The sequence below is a fragment of the Takifugu rubripes genome, chromosome 6 (genome assembly GCF_901000725.2).
Source record: "Takifugu rubripes chromosome 6, fTakRub1.2, whole genome shotgun sequence".
Lineage (NCBI taxonomy): Eukaryota > Metazoa > Chordata > Actinopteri > Tetraodontiformes > Tetraodontidae > Takifugu > Takifugu rubripes.
The window spans coordinates 10,372,027-10,390,065 of NC_042290.1; the positions used below are offsets into that span (position 1 = coordinate 10,372,027).

An 18,039-nucleotide genomic window follows, 5' to 3' on the forward strand; every position below is an offset into this window, starting at 1 on the left:
GTGTTGTTATTGCTGTTGTTGCTGCTGTTTTTGTTGTTGTTACTGCTGTTGTTGTTGCTCGTGTTGTTGTTTCTGCTGTTGTTGCTCGTGTTGTTGTTGTTGCTGTTGTTGCTGTTGTTGCTGCTGTTTTTGTTGTTGTTACTGTTGTTGTTACTGCTGTTGTTGTTACTGGTGTTGTTGTTGCTGCTGTAGCTGCTGCTGCTGCTATTGTTGCTGCTGCTATAGTTGTTGTTGTTTCTGTTGTTGTTGCTACTGTTGTTGTTGCTGCTGTTGTTGTTCAGCATCACATCCATCACATCCTCCTGATGGAGGCTCTCAGCAGACCCTCAGAAGTTTCCTCCAGAAACACGACCAGGTTGTCTTGTTACTATGGTTACGAGGCCGCGGCGCTATAAAAACCTTAATCAACGACTCTTCACATACCTTTGATTTTTAATGGCTGCTGAACGTGTGAATTGTCCTTGACGTCCTGCTCGTCACGTGCACGTAAATATGGGTGATTGGTTTTAACCATGACCGAGTTATTTTTAGAGTGTGTGTGTGTGTGTGGTGGGGGGAGGGGGGCAGCAGATTGATCATTAAATGACCTTTTGGTCCCCCCCGAGTGACGTCAGCCCTCCATGTAGATGCAGGAGACCTGGCTGGTGCAGAGGTCCACGCCGTCCTGGAACCCCCCTCCCTGCAGTTTGGGGTTGGGATGCGCTTCCTGTGCTTGGCTGTGGAAGTCAAATCCTACACACACACACACACACACACACACACAGTGAAATGTGATGCCAATAAAATGCTAATCCCACCACAAGACCGTGGTTTCATTACCTGTAATGCAGCCTAGAGCTGCTGCTGCTGAGGCCCCCGCCCCGCTGGGATTGCCGGCGGCGGGGGGGAGGCCGCCGCTGAAGGCGTGGCCTCGCATCAAATGACTCGTGCCGGCCGGCGCTGTGATGCCACCATATTGGGGGGGTTGGGGGTGATGCAACATTTTCACCTGAGCAGAGAGATCTGGGGATGGGGGGGGGTGGGATTTCTGTCACTTCCTGCCTTCGTAAAGTCGTAAAGACGGAACGTGCACACCCCCCCCCCCCCCCCTTTACACAGCCGGACAAGCACCTGGATCGGGATGGGCTGGATCGGGAGGCCGGCCCGGGTTGTTTTGCATGCTGGTCTCACCGGGAGGGTTCAGGAGGCAAGTGGAAGAACCAGGCCCACACGGGTCCCTGGGGAGGCGCCGGTTGGGGGAACCGTCAACAAACCTGAAATATACCGGACTGGCGTTAACAAAAATGGGCTTTAGCTGCCCAGATTGTTCATCTGGAGAAACAATAACTGTGTTTCAGGGAAACGGAGGATTAAACTAGCAGATTTAAATGTTGCTAAGTGGTCATGGCAACTGGCAACAGTCTGCTGTCAATCAACAGCTCCTGAATGAAGAAGCTAATGAAATCTCAGGAAAGCGGCAACGAGGATTTCACAATTGATTTCACAGCCACAGAGAAGTAATTGTATAATCTTTTCCCTCCCACTGGATCTTAATTGGAATTTTTTTTGATTTCAGGATTCACTTATTGAATTCCTTCGCCGCACTTGTCGGTGGCTGTAGCATCCGCTAACGCCGGCGAGGCTTTCACGGGCCGATTGTCTACCCAGAATCCTGCAGTGAAGGCCGCTGGCCCGCCGCCGCCACCGCGGAGACAATGGCGAGGAGCCGCCAGCTTCACCGGGAGACGCTAGCTAGCTAAACAGAGCTAGTTTTTAACAGGCGGATGTGATTTGTGCACATCCGCACAAATCAAAAGGCTGAATCAAAAGGCTTTCAAAACAAGCAAATATCATGTCAGTTATGGAGCTAAAGGGGGTTTAGATGACTTACAGGATTTGTTGGGCAGTTTTAAAGAGAAAAGCCTCACATGTTGGCGACAACAGCGACAGGTAAACACACCTGTAATCATTTTCCAGGGAGCAGAGCAGAGCCAGGTGAGGGTTGCCAGGGGCGTCGTCTCCCTGTGGGGCAGCTGGGGAACAGGGATGACACACACTTCAGGTCCGTCCAGCGCATTTTACGGACAAAGCTCTCATGTTCGGGGGCCGACGGCCTCCAACCGAGACGAGCAGAACGTACCGAACACGCCGGAGAGCGACTCCGGGGTACCGGGGGACGGGTTGGGGTTGTTTTCTGCCCTGACCAGAGGAGAGAGAGTTGGCTGCAGGGGGCTGATGGTTAAACAGTCTGTCAGGGCTCCCTGGGTGGCTGATCTCATCTGCGAACACAGTAAATCATCCACTGAGGAGCAGGAAACAGGACAAAGGAACCAAAAATGAGCTGCAACTGCAGCTGAAAGTGGGATGAAAGTCTCGTCTAGCTCGACAGCCTCCGTCCTCGACGGCTGCGGCATAAATAGAGGAACACACACCCGCATCACGCATCAAACACACACTCACCTGAAAAGGGAAAAGTCACAATTCAGATCAGTTCCATTTAACTTTTTTTTTTTAAGAAGAAGAATGCATGTGGGAGACTTTTTAAATGTCACTTTTAATTAGCAGCTACCCACCTCCTCCTGCCGTATCTATGGTGACATCAGCCTCAGCGAGCTAAAGTGGATAAATCTGTCATGATGCAAAACTATAATAGAGAGTTGTGGCAAAAGCAAGAAAATTTGACAAACACGTGTAATTATGTGTAAGGGGAGCTAGTTTTCAGGTGTCACACACAGCATAATAGCATCATTAGCTCCTCTGCTCTCTTTTGTCCACCACAGTGGAGGAATTACCGTCCCCGTCTTCCCGACAAACGGGATCTTTTACCTTTTTCCGTAGCTGCTGTTCTTCAGAGGAGTGGGATTTCACGTGCTTCCTCAGGGAGCTGGGATCAGTATAACGCTTGGCGCAGCCGGGCACCTGACACGTGTACGGCTTCTGTACGCGCACAGACAAACCAGAGCGTAAATCAAGCGCTCACGTCAGAGCAGTGCAGTTGTGCGACTCACTGTTTCCAGATGTGTGCGCTGGTGTTTGGCTCTGTCGCTGGAGTTGCTGAAGGCCTTGTGGCAGCCTGGGTGCTGGCACATGTAGGGCTTCTCCCCAGTGTGGCTCCGCAGGTGGATTTTCAGGTTTTCTAGTCGGGAGAAAGCCTTCTTGCAGCCCTCAAACTGCAACATCCACATGCAGATGCCACTGTTCAGTCGCCCCGGATAAATAACACATTCTAAGGTAGTAAAAGTCATTTCTGTTTTGTAATGCTATAGAGAGCTATAGGCAGCAAATCTCTCTGGACAGAGGTTGTGTGGACCACTGTGTAGGAGGAGGTGAAGAGGATGCAGAGAAAGCCTTTTGAATTCTTAGCCTAAACTTCTCACTGCAGCAGTTTCATGCACATCTCGACGGGCGGAGGTTCTGCAGCCGTGAGGCAAATAAACAGTTCACAGTGTGTTTTGGTTTTACGGGACGTTCCTCTGCATGTGTGCATCTGTCCTGGCTGATATGTGTTTACAGGCCGAGCCACTCCTCAGTGATTCGATGCCTTTTATTGCCTTTAGCGAGCATCACTACCGGAAAATGACCAGTTGCTGTCACACACCTGCTGGCTGGGTGAAGTGTTGTAGTTCCATAGGCAACCAGCAGGGGTCAGTGTACACACTACTATGTTGTAATTAGTTCATCCAACGTCAGCCTGTCTGCCTGCCTGTCTGCCTGCCTGTCTGCCTGCCTGTCTGCCTGTCTGCCTGTCTGTCTGTCTGTCTGTCTGTCTGCCTGTCTGCCTGCCTGTCTGCCTGCCTGTCTGCCTGCCTGCCTGTCTGTCTGTCTGTCTGTCTGTCTGTCTGTCTGTCTGTCTTCCTTCCTGCTTGTCTTTCTGCCTGCATGTCTTCCTCCCTGCCTGCCTGTCTCCGTGCGTGTCTTCCTGTCTTCCTGCCTGCCTGTCTGCCTGCCTGTTTGTCTTACAATTGTGATGACATCAATGTTAAAATAGTTCCTCGGAGCTTATTTTCCTTATTTTTACTCTTCCTCTTCTCCTTCCCGGGGGGTCAGGAATGTCCTGATACCTTATAAAGAAAACACATGGACCATGTCTAATTTTGTTTTTTTGCTTTTCTTTACCCTCCTGGACCAGATTCCTGACATGCTCTTACCCCTTAGTCATCACATCATGCAAGAATTAAAATATTTTCATTTTTCCGCTCAATAGCTCACTAATAACATTCCTCTCATTCCAGAAGAGAACATCCGAACGCGATTGCAAAAGTAACTAGAAACAGAATTATTTCCAAGATGCACCAGTTAGTTAGTATTTGTAAATAAGCTGTTTCTAATAGCCGTGCACGAGCTGCTCTGCGTTATCCTCCTTCATATGCGTGTGCGCCTTCTTTGATCTGCTTTAAACATCAAAGAACAGATCTGAGTCTGGAGGTTGGACCCCAGCAGCAGCTTCCTCTGAGCTCATGGCGCTCTCGTAAAGCGCCGAAGGCTTTTCAGCTTTTATGAAGGGACATTTTGGCTCCGGAGAAACCAGCATGGCTCCTGAGTAATAGATTGGTGTTGAAGCCAGCGCCGGACGGCTCCTGGCAGGTTCTCTCACCCTGGCTCAAGAATGACAACACCAGGCCCTGCCAGCTCTGTCTGGGCTCCACGCTTCCCTTGTTTCAGGATTGTTCAGTCCCAGCTTTACAGTTTTATTTTTGACCTACAGCCACTCGCACTATAACGTGTATCTGAGCAGACCATAACGGGGGAAAAAAGGCCCCCGAATATAAACAAACTTCTGCTGTTGAAATGAGGCCTCCAGAAGCATCAGGTTCAGATTACACACAACTAACGGGGGAGCCAGCTCAGTTTGACTGTAGATGGATCCAATCATTGCTCATAGTGAGAGAAATTAAGACGGACGTGTGTGTTTTGGGGCAGCTTGTCCCAGATTGGGTCGCTCTGAATGCTTAAAGAGGACCGAAATGACCCCGAAGGACTTTAAACAGAAGGCAAAATACGCCAATAGATGGTTTGTTGTTGAATCATCATTAAAAGCTGGTGAGATGACGGCTACAAGCCCGGGCCTGCCCTCCATATGTAACATGAGCTACCTCATTGTTCTGCTTCACCTCATTTATCACGCGTCAGATGAGAGACCTGCCAGCCCCCCCCTAAAAAAATAACACTATCTTTATGTCCATTTCGCAAGTACAAAGCTGACCTCCAGAATCTTTAATTAAAAAGAAAAATCTCTCCTTTGCCACAACGTAACAGTTTTGGACCATTTTTAACTCTGAAGGTGTGACCATAAATGTTGGTTCCAAACCTAAATTATCACCTGAAACTCTGGACACAACGGGCGGTGGTTGCAGCGCCATGGCAACAGCAGCGGCTGGGCTAATAAGTGAGTATTTTGGTCCGAAAGGTCGAAGCACAGGTATGCAGGTGGTTAATAACTGACTTGCTGTAAGTGGTGTGATGAAGAGTGTTTGGTCGGGAGTGTGCCGATTGCTCATCAAAGTATTTGGAGGGAGAGGAGATAAGAAGAGTCGGAAACAATCGCTGCGTCGTTGTAGCGTGTAGCCAAACGCTAGTAGAATCTGCTGTGGTGTCACTGTACACATACACGATGAAACTTTGGCAAATATGCTGCATTACGAGTCCTTAACTTTCTGAATTCCCTTCCTCACGCCGTCCAGAATGAAGGACGGAACACACAACACAGGTCATTGCCATGGCAACCACTACACCTCTTTATATTAGCGCGCTGGCGACAGCCGCCGCCGCCGCCTCGCTTCTGCTCAAAGCTTGAATTCTGTGACAAAAGTGAGGAGCCGCCGTCCATTCAGTCCCCATTCATCGTCCACGCTGAATGCAGATATCAATAATGAGTGAAGCTAACGAGTATTTCAGAGAGCCAAACTGGGTCAACACCTTCCCAGTCCTACAGCCAAGCTCGCCAGTCGGTGGCCTGCCAGAGTCCCCGCTGCCGGGCCGGGTCGCTACAAAGGAGCCGTGAGGCCGTGCCAGATCAAAAAGAGCTCAGCTTGTTTTAACTGCATAATTTAGCTAAGCCACATTCATTATCACAGACCTGTGCTAAACGCCTGGCGTTGAAAGAAAGGTTTTGGATCAAATCCTTGGACGTGAATACAGAGAAAAGGACATTTCTGTCCTTTTTCCTTCTTCTTCATCCCGGAGAATGAAAGAATTCAAACGGACCGTGGCCCGGAATGGAAGAACGGCGGTTAAACTGATCCCAGGTGATCGAGCTCCAGCTTTTTCAGGAGTAAACAGTGATGAAGTAAATAAGCGCCCCGACGAGGCAGCATCAGAGATAAATATACAACAACAGACGTGCCGTACCGTGCACTTGTTGGGTTTCTCTCCTGAGTGGACCCTCATGTGGATCAGAAGTTTGTATCTGGCATTGAAAGGCTTGAACCTGCGTGGACAGCCCATCCAGTAACAGGGGAAGTCCTCAGCCTTCCGCTGGTCCACGTGCGTCTTCTCGATGTGCCTCACCAGCTCGTCCTTGTGCTCGTGGACGGCGCTACAGTTCAGCCACCTGCAGCAGTGAGTCCCGGGCTCCTCCAGCTCTCCCTCCTCTTCCTCCAGCATGGGCACCTGAGGTATGAAGCTCACCCTGGGAACCTGTGCAAGGGGCTCCTGGGGGTGCTTCGCTCTGGAGTGACGCCTCACCAGGTGGACGTGCTGGTGGGAATGGTAAGGCGGCGGTGGCTCCTGTGGCATGGCAGCATCACGGAGAGAGGTCACCTGCAGGTCGTGTAGCGGGCTCTCCGGGGGTTCGCCGTAGGTGTCCGAGGTCTTCGTCACCCCCAGTCTCTCATGCGGGAGACACTGGTGCTCCACCGCCATATTGGCCTTCTGGCTCTCCAGGTTGCCTCCTTCTTCAAGTGCCCGTAGATACCCGTATTCAGTCTGTGGAGCCAGAGCCTGAGAAGGGCCGATGTAAGGATGAGGCTGGGGGATGGAGGACCCCTTCACGCCTAAAAAGTGACCATAACCTTCAGGCTGGACAGGCGAGAGCACGGGGTGAGAAGCGGGAGAGCCGTGGCAGCCATTGATGTAGGCCACCAGCGAGGTGGGCGAGGTGCGTATGATGGAGTTGAAATCAACGCCCATGACGTCAGACAAGGGCGACATGGACAGAGCTCTCTTCTTGGACTGCCTGGGGCTTCCAGCCTCACCTACAAACAGGTACGAGGGGAGGGAGGCGGAGGTGCTGGCGCCGCCCGACGCGCTGGTGCCAGACATGGCCGTGCCGGGGGAGAGGCTTCGCTGCACCCCCGCCTCGCCGGGCTGCGTGGCGCACTGCGGCGGCCCCACTGGCGGAAGCACGCGATAGCCATATGTCCAGTCATGTCTGCCGCTAAACACCGACTGCGTCTCGAACAGACTCAAGGTGGTGGATGCCAGGGACTCTCTGGACAGCAAGGATCTGAAACAGATTGTTGTGGACTTTAGCCTCACACGGGAGGTTTAGCGGGCGCCACGTCGCCAACTGTTACCGATATCGCCCACCTGGCGTCGGCGTGAGGGATCTGCACGCTCTGCGGATATGACGGAGGAGGTCCGGTCATGGGGCTGCTGGTGACCGTGAGGTTAGAAGACGCTGGATGACCAAAGACCTGCATGATGGGCTCCGACACCGGCCAACCTGCTGCACAAATGGAGCTGAGATCCGCACATATGGACGCAGAGCGCCCTCAGCCCACTTTACCTCACTCGCTTGAGCGGGAGAGACACTTTCTGCTCTGTTAATCACAAATGAGCTTTTCACCTCCTTACATTTTCCTCTGGAGAAATTTTAATTTCTACGCTTGGTTAATTATCAATACCAGAGGGAGCCGTCAGCGACGGGCTCGATCCCGAAACCCTCTTCTGGACACTAAAACCACAAAAGCTTCCGGACCTTCTGATATTTTCTAAACCGGGTACCTTTGTAGGAGCAGGCTCCCGCATGAGTGGTCGGCCCGTGATGATGCCTGTGCGGGGGCTGAGCCGGAACGTTCCCATCCTTCCTGTTGGTCAGAACCTGCCTGCGGAGGCACAGGGATGGCAGGACGACATGGCTCCCATTCTGGCCGACGCAGGAGCCCAGGTTGGCCCTCGGAGGGGAAGACCGGTGTCCTCCCATCATGCTCATGGAGGGGGACATGTTGCAGGGAGACACCAGGAGCTGGCATCCTCTGCCGCTCATGGCCGCAGCGGATGCTTCGGCAGGAAGTTGTTGTGAAATAAACAAGCCTAGCTCATATCTGATGAGTTAAAGAATCAAAAAGTCAAGGCTCACTTTAAATAACGGCGACAGGCAACAATAAATACAGCCCCCTGCTGTGCGCACACAAAATATTTTCTAACCAAGATGAAAATTAAGTGGAAACATGGCGTCGGCGTGACAGTTTGGGTGCCCGAAAAAGTGTAAAAGTGGACAAAAACAAGCATCCAAACTAAACCCCAGCATCTTGGGTCATTGATTCACTCACCTGCACCTTTCTGCACGTCTGGGTGAGCGGCTCCGGCGCCAGCAGCAGGTGTCCGGCCGGTGTGTGTCCCTCTGAGTTTGTGATGAGTGTGTGCTCAGCAGACACGTCTGGGATTGAGTGGCTGCGTCCGTCCCGCCTTCACTCCTCTGTTTCCAGGAACTTCTCTGCTTTCACTGATTCCTCCTTTTGTCCTTGGCAGAAAAGCCGCGTTTCAAAACCAGCGCGCCTGATTATTTTTCCTCCCACCACGTATTCACGGAAGGAGTCGGAATAAAAAGAATAGAGGCATATTCCAGCTTGGAATAAAGAAACCAGGGCTCCGGAGGGGGGGCGCGAACGTGCACAGGTTGCACGCGAACTTGTCTCGGTTTCTCAGGTGCGCGGCGACTCGTGTCAGAGTTCAACGTCAGCCCAAGTCAGGGTCAAAGGTCGCGAGAATGCATTAGTCCGAGTTGATTAGTGGATTATTGGGAGTTGATGATTCGTATGAAAAGCATCATGTGTAAAAGAATCGAAGAATCGAAGCATAAATTCTGCAGCACCACAAACACGTAATGTAGTTTGTGTACAAATGCAGGTTCAAACAGTGTAAACACAGACAACGTGAGATATTTCCATCTTTTCCAGCCGTAGCATAATTGGCACCTTGGAAGAATGTACCTGTTCCACCCGCCCCCCCGCTCTCCTCCACACCCAGACCCTTCATTGTTCAACACTTTTCTCCCGGCTCCTGAGGTGTTTGCTCTGCAGAGCTTGCTCCAGGTTGCCGTGGAAACCGGCGTGTTTATAGAAGGCAGAATGGTGGCCGCTCTTCGGGGGAAAGGGAGGGACCCCGCCTCTTTAATAACGATGTTAATAAACGTAAAGGTTGACAGTCGAAAGCTGAAAAATGGAGAAAAAACAGACAAAAACCTGCAGAAAGTCTCTGATGACCCGAGTTGTCAGAGTAATGGATAAGTCAGATCAGCTCATTTTGTTTCCAAAAAAAGCTCCTCACCTATTTCACTGTATAAAAGTAAAAGAATCACAGTGTAAATAATCGCAGCCATTGATTATATGATGAAAAAAGAAGATTAGCTCTTGTAACAGAAGTGGAGGTCAACACCCTGTACACCGATATTAATATTTTAAATTATTTATAGCTCATTAAACACATCAGGGACCTGCACGTTGATGAATAGTAGGTTTCAGGAGGTTCCCTTTGTGTTTTATGTTTAGAGCTCTGTTGCATTATGGAAGAGAGATGAATCTTTTTTATGGACCTCATTTCTAAAAATCAATAGGGGGTGACCCATCCATCCATCCATCCATCCATCCATCCATCCATCCATCCATCCATCCATCCATCCATCCATCCATCCATCCATCCATCCATCCATCCAAGGCTTCGGATTGTAAAGCGATAGCGGCCTCTAGTGGAGAAAAGGCGTAACTGCTCTGGCAGCCTGTGAACGTGAGAAGCAGCGAGTATTTCCAGTTTCAGTGTCCCACGGTGAGTTTTTTTAAAAAAAAATCACAATCGTTCTTTGTACTTCATGTGAGGATATTTACAAAAATATATATTGGTATTTGAGACCTTTCCGTACCCTCGTTATAATTGTTCCCTCTTTTGCCAGCAGGGGATACTGTTAGTACATCACTGGGGTGTCAGCACTGAGATTTTCTGATGGAACTGAAGGGAGGGGGAAATAAAGTGAAACGTAAAGATGTGGGAAAACAGCAAAGCGCAGTGCTGCTGAAGGCCACCTGAGCAAGGCAGGTTTTTCTGCAAACACAAGATACTCACATTTTCCAAGGCCCTTGCTCATTACAAGCAGTGAACCAAAAGGCCCCGAGCGATTTGGCCTCGTCTGCTCTGGACTATAAGTGAGTCATGGCGTGTCTCCAAATGTCAGAATGTAAAGAACAGCACATAGTCTGAGCTCCAGGCAGAGACCAGACAAGGCCGCTCGACGGCAGCTTTCAAGTCAACGCCCGTGTGTCTGCTGTTTACAGCCCTCTCGGTCAAACTCAAAACTCTCCCTTCACTTTTTTTCTCGCCATTTTTCAGGCCTCTTTGGCTTTTAAACCCTTTCAGAGGGGGAATATACTGCAGTACTGTATGTGCAGCAGCACGGGCAATAAAGACGAGAAGCAGCCACAGCAGATGTGATATAAACGTTGACCATTTGCAACAGAGCGCCATTTGGAAGAGAATTAATGCCCTGATAGACGCCCCACCACTTAAAGGATCCATTTGGCCCCCTTTTAGTGACAGAATCAGCACTCCTGGAAGTAGCAGAACATTCATTCTGGTGTCAGGATGAGAAACCACGGGTGATTTCTCTTAAAGCTATATTACAATAGTCACTTAAGGTAATGCGCACCTCAGTGGACCTGCGATTAATTAATCTGCTTTTGATTCGCTAATGACAGTTCAAGTCAAATACAAGGTTAGCGAAGGCTGAGTCAATCCTTTTAACTGCGGCGGCAGAGAGGAGCGCCGCGACTGTGGCAGATATCCATTTATTGGCACCATCGCTCATTATAACGGCTGCCGTTAGCCTGCAGCATCACACACTCCCTCACGGCATATTAATGGACAAATAGTGTGTTAGCGAGGCCGCGTGGAAAGTTTCCCGCGCGCGTTAAAATCACCGCGGTTGTTTCACGCCGGCGTTCCGGGTGATGTCTGAAGCAAAAAGAGCACAAATAGTTTGATCTCACTCTCCACTGAGATACAGTAGGAAGGGAAAACTCATCCATCCGTCTCCTCCTCTGCACCTCTGCTGTCAGGAGCGGCGCTCCGATGAAGATGAGTGTGCCAGAGATGGGCTTCTGAGCGTCTTTCCATCTCCATCTATCAATCTTAGCTCAGTTCTCTAATAACCTTTACAGAGAAGTGATGTCTGCAGGAACGAGAAGGGGGGGGGGGGCAGCAGGCTTTGCCTTCTGTTCCGTCTCTTTCTCTTTGCTGTTTTCCAAACAGGAGGATTCTGATAGGAGATTGCTGACACAACAGCTCTGGTGCTCAGATCTGCTTTATGCCCACGAGCGTGTTTTTAATTTCACTGCCGTGTTTGGGGTGAAGCCTGAGGATGTGGTCGCTGAAAGCTCGCCTTTCTTCACCCCCCCCCCCCCCCCCCCCCCCCCCACCTCCCCAAGTTTTTGATGATTAATGCTCCAGTTCAGGAGCTTAATCACAGAACTCTCAAAAGCAACACAGCCAAATGGGGGTGAAAACAAGGTTGGACGGCAAAAAGATTCAGATCGAGACTGAAAAGAGTTTTATTTTATTTTTTTTGAAGTAGCCAGAATCCAATTAAATCCTGGCTGCCCGACCGTGGCGCGGCGATAATAACTGGCACCTCTTTAACAGGCCAAAGAAGATCTGACCGCATTGATCTCAGAATAAGAAATTTAGAGAAAAAAAACAGCTCACTTGCTTCCAGTGACGTGTTTGGAAGATGGAATATCCATCCGTTCATGGTAAATGCTGCGGAATTCCCAATCGGAGAGGAGTGACACTCATCCAAACATCACCTCCAAACATCTCCAGACTGTGAACGTCTCTGGAACCCAGCCAGGCCTTCAGAACCTTCTTCCTGGACTGCTGCTACGGGATCCCCTCTGGGGTTTCCAGCAAAGCCCAAACAGGCTCCAGCATGTCCACCTTGACCGTACTCAACCTTCTCTGGCTCCCAGTCCAGCCCCTCATCTCCTACAAGCTCCTCCTGCTCACCTGCAAGCGCCCTCGCGATCGCTCGGATCTCCTCAAAATAGACACCTCATCCCGGACTCTCCGGTCCACATTCCACCATCCACCCATCTCAGGACATTTGGAGGCGTAGTTTTCCGGGCCATGACTCCGGACTCTCTACTCTGGACGTACTCAAGGGACGCCTGAAACTGTCACATCAGCCTGGAAGCTCTCGTCCTTGCAGCCGTGGAACTTGTAAAGTGACCTTGGGTATCTGGAGAGGAGATGTATAAATTAGAAATTAGCTCTTTTTCTCATCATCATTACTTCCCATCAGAGATCCAGCGGGAGGTCATCCGATGGTTGCGGGACACGGATGCATTCAGCCCTCCAATAAAGCTAATGTGATGTATCTGCATTCACTTCCAGGACAGAATAATAAGTCACTCTCTGACAGTTTGGGACGAGAGTGTTGGTATTCCTGCACAATAATTGAATGTGCTCTAACTGGTGCCTGAAACCAGTGCAAAGAACAGGTGGGGGTTTGGGTGGGGGGGGGGGGGGGATCTCCACAGTCCTGCTTCCAGCTTCTGCCTGAACGCTCCTCCTGTTTGATTATTTCTTGCTTCCAACGTAGCAGGAAAAGGCCAAAACATCGCTAAGGCAACCTAGAGAGTCCAGACACTGGGGGGGAGGGGGGGCATGTGATTAGACCCCTGCCTGGAGCCCCCTGGTCAGTTCCTCCCAACATCCATCTTCATTAAAAAGGTTGCTCTCTGAGCAGATGGTCATTAACGGCGTCTCCCTCTTTGGTACCACACCCTCTACCTAGAGGACAACCATCGCGGCTGACAAAGAAGGAAGAAAAACCGATACCCAACAAGGCCACCTTGTAATGATCACTCGAGGGTCTTCATAAATCTCCTTTTGAATTCTTCAGTACCAGCATGACGTATGACAACGGCCCATGTAGCGGTTATTAATATGCCGAGCCTGGTGGCATCAGATAGGGGTGGTCTGCGACAATGCAACTGCTATAAATGCCTCTTAAAAAGTGAATAATATCCTCCTGTTTCCTCTTCCAGCTAAGTGTTTTTCGTCCCCGTGTCTTTGCTGTGACTGGCATAGCAATGCTGCTGCGGTCCGGGCTGTTATTCAGGCAGGGGGCAGTCGAGATAACGCAGCAAAACAAAAGCTGTTTAAAGTCTTCACGCCTTGGTCTGTAATGCAACTAATCCCGTTTTCTCCCCTATTAACGGCTTCAAATGCTTCCCAGGAGAGACCTTTATACCTTTTCTTTCAGAGTGATTTCACTCTAAAACAACCAGCAAGGCTCTTAATGCCACGTAAATGCCGAATATCCTTTCTTGAGTGCATTAAAACCTCTTTGAATCATTCGGGCGCCTCTGAGTTGTTTTCTCAACTCCCGCCCCCTTGTGGTAGAGTAGGGAATGACTCCGCTACCTCCTATAGGCTCGACCAGCCAACAACGTTTCAAAGGTGAGATGGTTTCCACACACTGATTGCATGTAATGTGGGAGGGCTTCACGCGGCAGCTCTTGGGGCAAATATGAATATTTGCCTTGTTTCTGCCACCGTGGGCCTCGTTACCGCGGTAATCAATCCCCAACTGCGAATGTGGTTCCAGGCAGGGCAAAGTGCTATCCATCTTCATCGTGTTCATTATCAGGCGCCAGACGCGGGTGTCCTGGCCTCCCACAGCTCTGCGCCATTAGGAAGCGACAGACTGGGAAGAGAGCGCGATAACGTAACACAAACACAGAACTCTTCATTTGAGAACCGGATCGGTCCGATTGTTTGCTGATTCGAGCTTCCCGGTGAAGCACCACGTGGCGGGGTGCTGCAGCCGCATCATCTGTCCTGTCCGCCCGCGACCGTCCCCCTAATAGGGCCTGAGACGGGCAGAAGAAGGTGACGCGGAGCGGCGGCCGCGGGTGTCGCCTGGTCAGCCCGCCCCCAGCGTGGCGCACGTGTGTAGGTGCGACCAACTCACGGGAAGCGGCTCATTAGCGGCTTGTCTGACGCAGCACCAAGCCGACTCCAAAGGTCGCGAGGTTTCAGTGTCAGAAATGCGTTTTCGGGGGGGGGGGCGGCCGCGCTCTCCTCTGGCACCTGGTCGAGGTCATTCCATTAAGGTGGATTGATTTACATATAAATGGAACACGCGGCGTTACGCACCTCCTTCATCCGTTCCAGTACTGTACGCCATTATCTGCCTGGCGTACTTCGCCGAGCATTTAATTTGGTCTTTGGTATTGTCTTACGTTTCATTATGTTCTGACGTTATTTATTAAAATTCATTTAGCTAATAACGCCCACGCGCGCCGCCCCTTTTCCCAGCCATGCACCTATTCTCCTGCATTCCGAGCGACTCCGTGTCCCGGGGTAAAACGGGAAATGTTGAAAATTCACTGGAATATGAAAAGCAATCACATTTTCTGTATCAGTAAGCAGGTCTGTCATAGCTGGGGGTCATTCTCGCTCTCCTCTGTTGCTTGGGGAGGCATTTTATAAGAGCCCCCAAGGCTCACCTAGTTAATTAAGTTTTCCTGCTATTAGAACGATGGAACTTGGGATTTTTCTGGCAGCACAAAGCTGATTCTCTGCTACCGCTGAAGGTCTGATAGATGCTACTCTGTCTAGCGCTAACTAGCGCTAACACGCCACGGATGCTCAATGACCTGAAGGTTTCTGGTTCGGCACTGGAGTCGAGAGTCTCAGTTATTGTCCCAGTGTTGTTGTCCCTCATTGTTGGTGGTCTTCCTTCACATTCTACACACATTCAGGCAAATTGGCGACTCCAAATGGCCTCTAGGTGTGAGCGCACGGAGTGTTGAACACCGAAGCCTCTCCTCCCCTCACCATAATTAGGAACAGCTGAAGACATTGTCTCTTTGCCCAAACCTCTGCTACCGTTTTACTGTTGTTGATATGGTATTTGTGTTTCCTATGGCAGCATAATCAAGGGCGCCCGTTGATGTTTACAAGCCTTTAACTGGGCAAAGCCTCTTCTTTTTGAACCAAAACAGATAAAACAATAGCCAGGCCAAAAAAGGGGTCTTTGCTTTCCAAACGATGAATCAGGGTTGTTTTCTGCACCACTCTAGTGTCTCCAGTCAGACAGAGTGGTAAAATAGCTGCTGCTCTGGGAGTTTTGGATCGGAAATCAAGGAGCTAATCTCATGAGAGGAAGAACTGAGCTCCCGGGAGGAGGAAGACGCCTCTGATGGAACTTTTTTGATGCATCAAGCGGATTCAAAGCAGCCGCGTCTCAATATCTGCCATCCGGGAGTCTACCTGGGCCCCTAAAGACGTGGGGAAGGCGTTTTCTGAGGGCAGGGTCCTGGTTCTGGGTCAGCGTCTGCAAGGATGGGCCGTTGGGCTTCTGTGGAGGGGGAACGTGCAGCAGCTGCAGGTTCATTATGTAACACAAAATGATCTAAAGTGCCACGTGTAACTGACAGAGGCCTGTTGACGGTGTAATTGTGCAGGATTGACTGGCGTGCCGTGCGTGTTTCTCCCACACTTTCTTGGCTCCAGCGTTCCAGTTTTGGTTGCATCTGCACCTTCTGCTGGCTGCTCACATGAAGCAGATGCCCCTGGAGAAAAGATGGGCGATGCGGTTTCCCACCAGTTGCAGCGCAATTGCTCAGGGCTAGGAGTTAAAATTCTTTCTAAATTTCACGGGGGTTTGGCACACTTCCCACAGAGCAACTGCTCCGCGGTTCTGGGCACAACGGAGGAACTGGGGCAACTCTCAACTGAGGCAACTTCTGGGCCTGACAGTGAAACGCGTCCTGAGTCGACAACAGGGGCAATAAAACTGTCCCCGTCCAGTTTATACGTCTCGGCAGGACGCAGCAGTGGCTTCAGTGGGACGAACACTCACTCACATGCGCCCACTATAGGAGCCATAAGAGGTGCGCCGTTTAAAATGTGCATTAGAATAATAACGTGGTGTCAGCAGGGAAGATAAAGAGCATATTGCCGTTAGCATCGCCACCTAACTGGTATTAATCAGACTCAGCGTTGCACGCCACTTCCTGTGTATCCCAATGTACGCTAGGCCGTGGACTGGTATTCCAACAAAGCTCGACAGTGATGCTAGATCGTAACGTGTCCTCACCTCCAGCGGGCGGCCGGAGAGTAAACCGAGGCGCAAACGCACACGGTTACAGTTGGAAAGGTGTCAGGTGGACCTGATGATCAGCGCCGTGCACCAGAGTAATAGATCTGTTTAGCGTTAATCAATGTCGCTCACGGGCTCATTGAGCAGTGCACTCAGCGTCCCGCTTTTGTGTCAGAGAAGCCTTTTAATCTAATTGGACATTAAACTCCTGTCATTATTTCTCATGCTGGGAGACGTATTTATGGCTCCCCCGCTCGCTTGTCTTTACCTTTTCATTACAGCATGCCAGTCTGCATCAGCCAACTCATTAAAGGAAATGAATCAAAGGAGAAAGCTGATGTGTGTCTGAAAAGTGTAATTTAATAAATGTGTGCGCGAGGCGGCACAGCTTCACACATCATTCATGTTGTTTACAGACTGCGGCGTGCTAGCAGGTGAGGGCATTTTAATAATCAAGACTCTTTAAAAAGGCTAGCATCGCCGGCTGCATTTTAATACAGGCGCAACGCGGGGTCAGCGGTGCAGCATCAGCGATCCCGGCTTGATGCTTCCGCGTTGGCGTTCCTGCAGGAATGGGGCAGACGCGGCATTGGTTGGAGAAGATATAGAAAGACTTCCTGTTTACTTCCTGTTCCTCAAAATGGCCGCCTCTCAGCAGGAAACGGGGACCTCTTCTGTCATCAGACGCGTTCAGCTGCAACTGTCGGGTTGTGACAGTGATGTTCTTGGCAGCGTCAGAGCTGCAGATTACAACAGCCAGGTGACAGAAATGACCTTGAGTGGGGACTTTTCCACCCCCCCTCCCTCACCTCAGCTCCACTCTGACTCAGACACACCCACCTCTCAACTGCTTTCAATCAGCCTGGCTCAGTAGAAGGACTCCTGCTCTTGGCTTCTTCACAGGTGAGGCTCCAGCACTACTTTTAGCTCTTCCTCTGCCTCTACTTTTAGCTCCTCTCACTCGCACTGAAATTCCCACCTTGTCCCTGATCGTTTTGGCAATCTGAAAAGTTTGTCGCAGCGTTTCATCCCGAGGTCAAATGACCCTGCAAGTGAAATTGGCGGCAGGACTCGGCTCGGCGCCCGCTAAATTACCCGATGACGTTGATGCACCGCGGATCTTGTGGCTGGGCGGCCTGTCAGCGGGTCGTCATCGTGGAAGCTCCGGGGCTACGAGAGCTGCTCACTTGGGTCTCAATTCAGCAAAGATTTTTGCTCCCCTCCCATAAGATTGGCCTTCCTGTCGGCCCCCTGAGACCGATCTCTGAAGGGTAGAGATTCTTGTTTGTATGTTTATATCAGCGTCCACAAGAGGAGCAGATTCGGCTGCAGATTTCGGCTACTGTGCTGGCTAACACAGTTATTTACGGCCATATTTGGCTATACCTGGGGCGCACTGAGTGGCCTTATTATGGCCTTATTATGAACTCTGATAAACCCTCAGAGGGTCTCCAGCCCAGTCGCTGCTCCACCGGTGCCCTCCACCTCCCGCGGCGCACCCCCGACAAAACATGATGACACTGATGCCTGACGATGACAATATAGTCTCAGTTTATTTATACTTGTGGAGCTCGGAGCTGCTCAGATGAACTCAAAGCTGATCTCATGGCGGGAAGTGAAGGCTCACAGACGCGTGATTTGCGAACAAAGATTTATTTTCAAGAAGGTGTTTAGACCAATTTCTCGGAAAGAGCGGTCACTGGAGCAATAAATTTGACCAACTCACCAGGGCAGCATCG

The 18,039-nt window shown here is 50.6% G+C and overlaps 1 protein-coding gene across 2 annotated transcripts; it reads right to left on the minus strand.

The window, feature by feature from the left end:
• Positions 1 to 187: 187 nt before the first annotated feature.
• LOC115250247 (zinc finger protein GLIS3-like) lies at positions 188 to 12,228 on the minus strand. 2 transcript variants are annotated; one of them, XM_029838070.1, is made up of 12 exons: positions 11,893 to 12,228; positions 8,472 to 8,662; positions 7,924 to 8,243; positions 7,507 to 7,642; positions 6,328 to 7,423; positions 2,988 to 3,149; positions 2,806 to 2,916; positions 2,120 to 2,258; positions 1,940 to 2,012; positions 1,111 to 1,253; positions 820 to 1,002; positions 188 to 732 (listed from the first exon to the last, which is right to left on the minus strand). In XM_029838070.1, the coding sequence occupies exons 3-12, from the start codon at positions 8,183 to 8,185 to the stop codon at positions 611 to 613; spliced, it is 2,427 nt and encodes an 808-aa protein (XP_029693930.1). In that variant the 5' UTR covers positions 8,186 to 8,243; positions 8,472 to 8,662; positions 11,893 to 12,228; the 3' UTR covers positions 188 to 610. The 2 variants fall into 2 exon arrangements, with proteins under 2 accessions (XP_029693930.1, XP_029693929.1); XM_029838069.1 differs by lacking the exon at positions 11,893 to 12,228 and having other exon boundaries at positions 7,507 to 7,645; positions 8,472 to 8,680.
• Positions 12,229 to 18,039: the final 5,811 nt, after the last annotated feature.

Excerpts from the sequence above, each read along its gene's own strand:
- LOC115250247 (XM_029838069.1), bottom strand. The coding sequence starts at position 8,185 with ATGAGCGGCAGAGGATGCCAGCTCCTGGTGTCTCCCTGCAACATGTCC. Across the intron at positions 2,259-2,805 it reads AACAGCAGCTACGGAAAAAG|ATGAGATCAGCCACCCAGGG; the intron begins GTAAAAGATCCC and ends CTGTGTTCGCAG. Across the intron at positions 733-819 it reads AGCTCTAGGCTGCATTACAG|GATTTGACTTCCACAGCCAA; the intron begins GTAATGAAACCA and ends GTGTGTGTGTAG.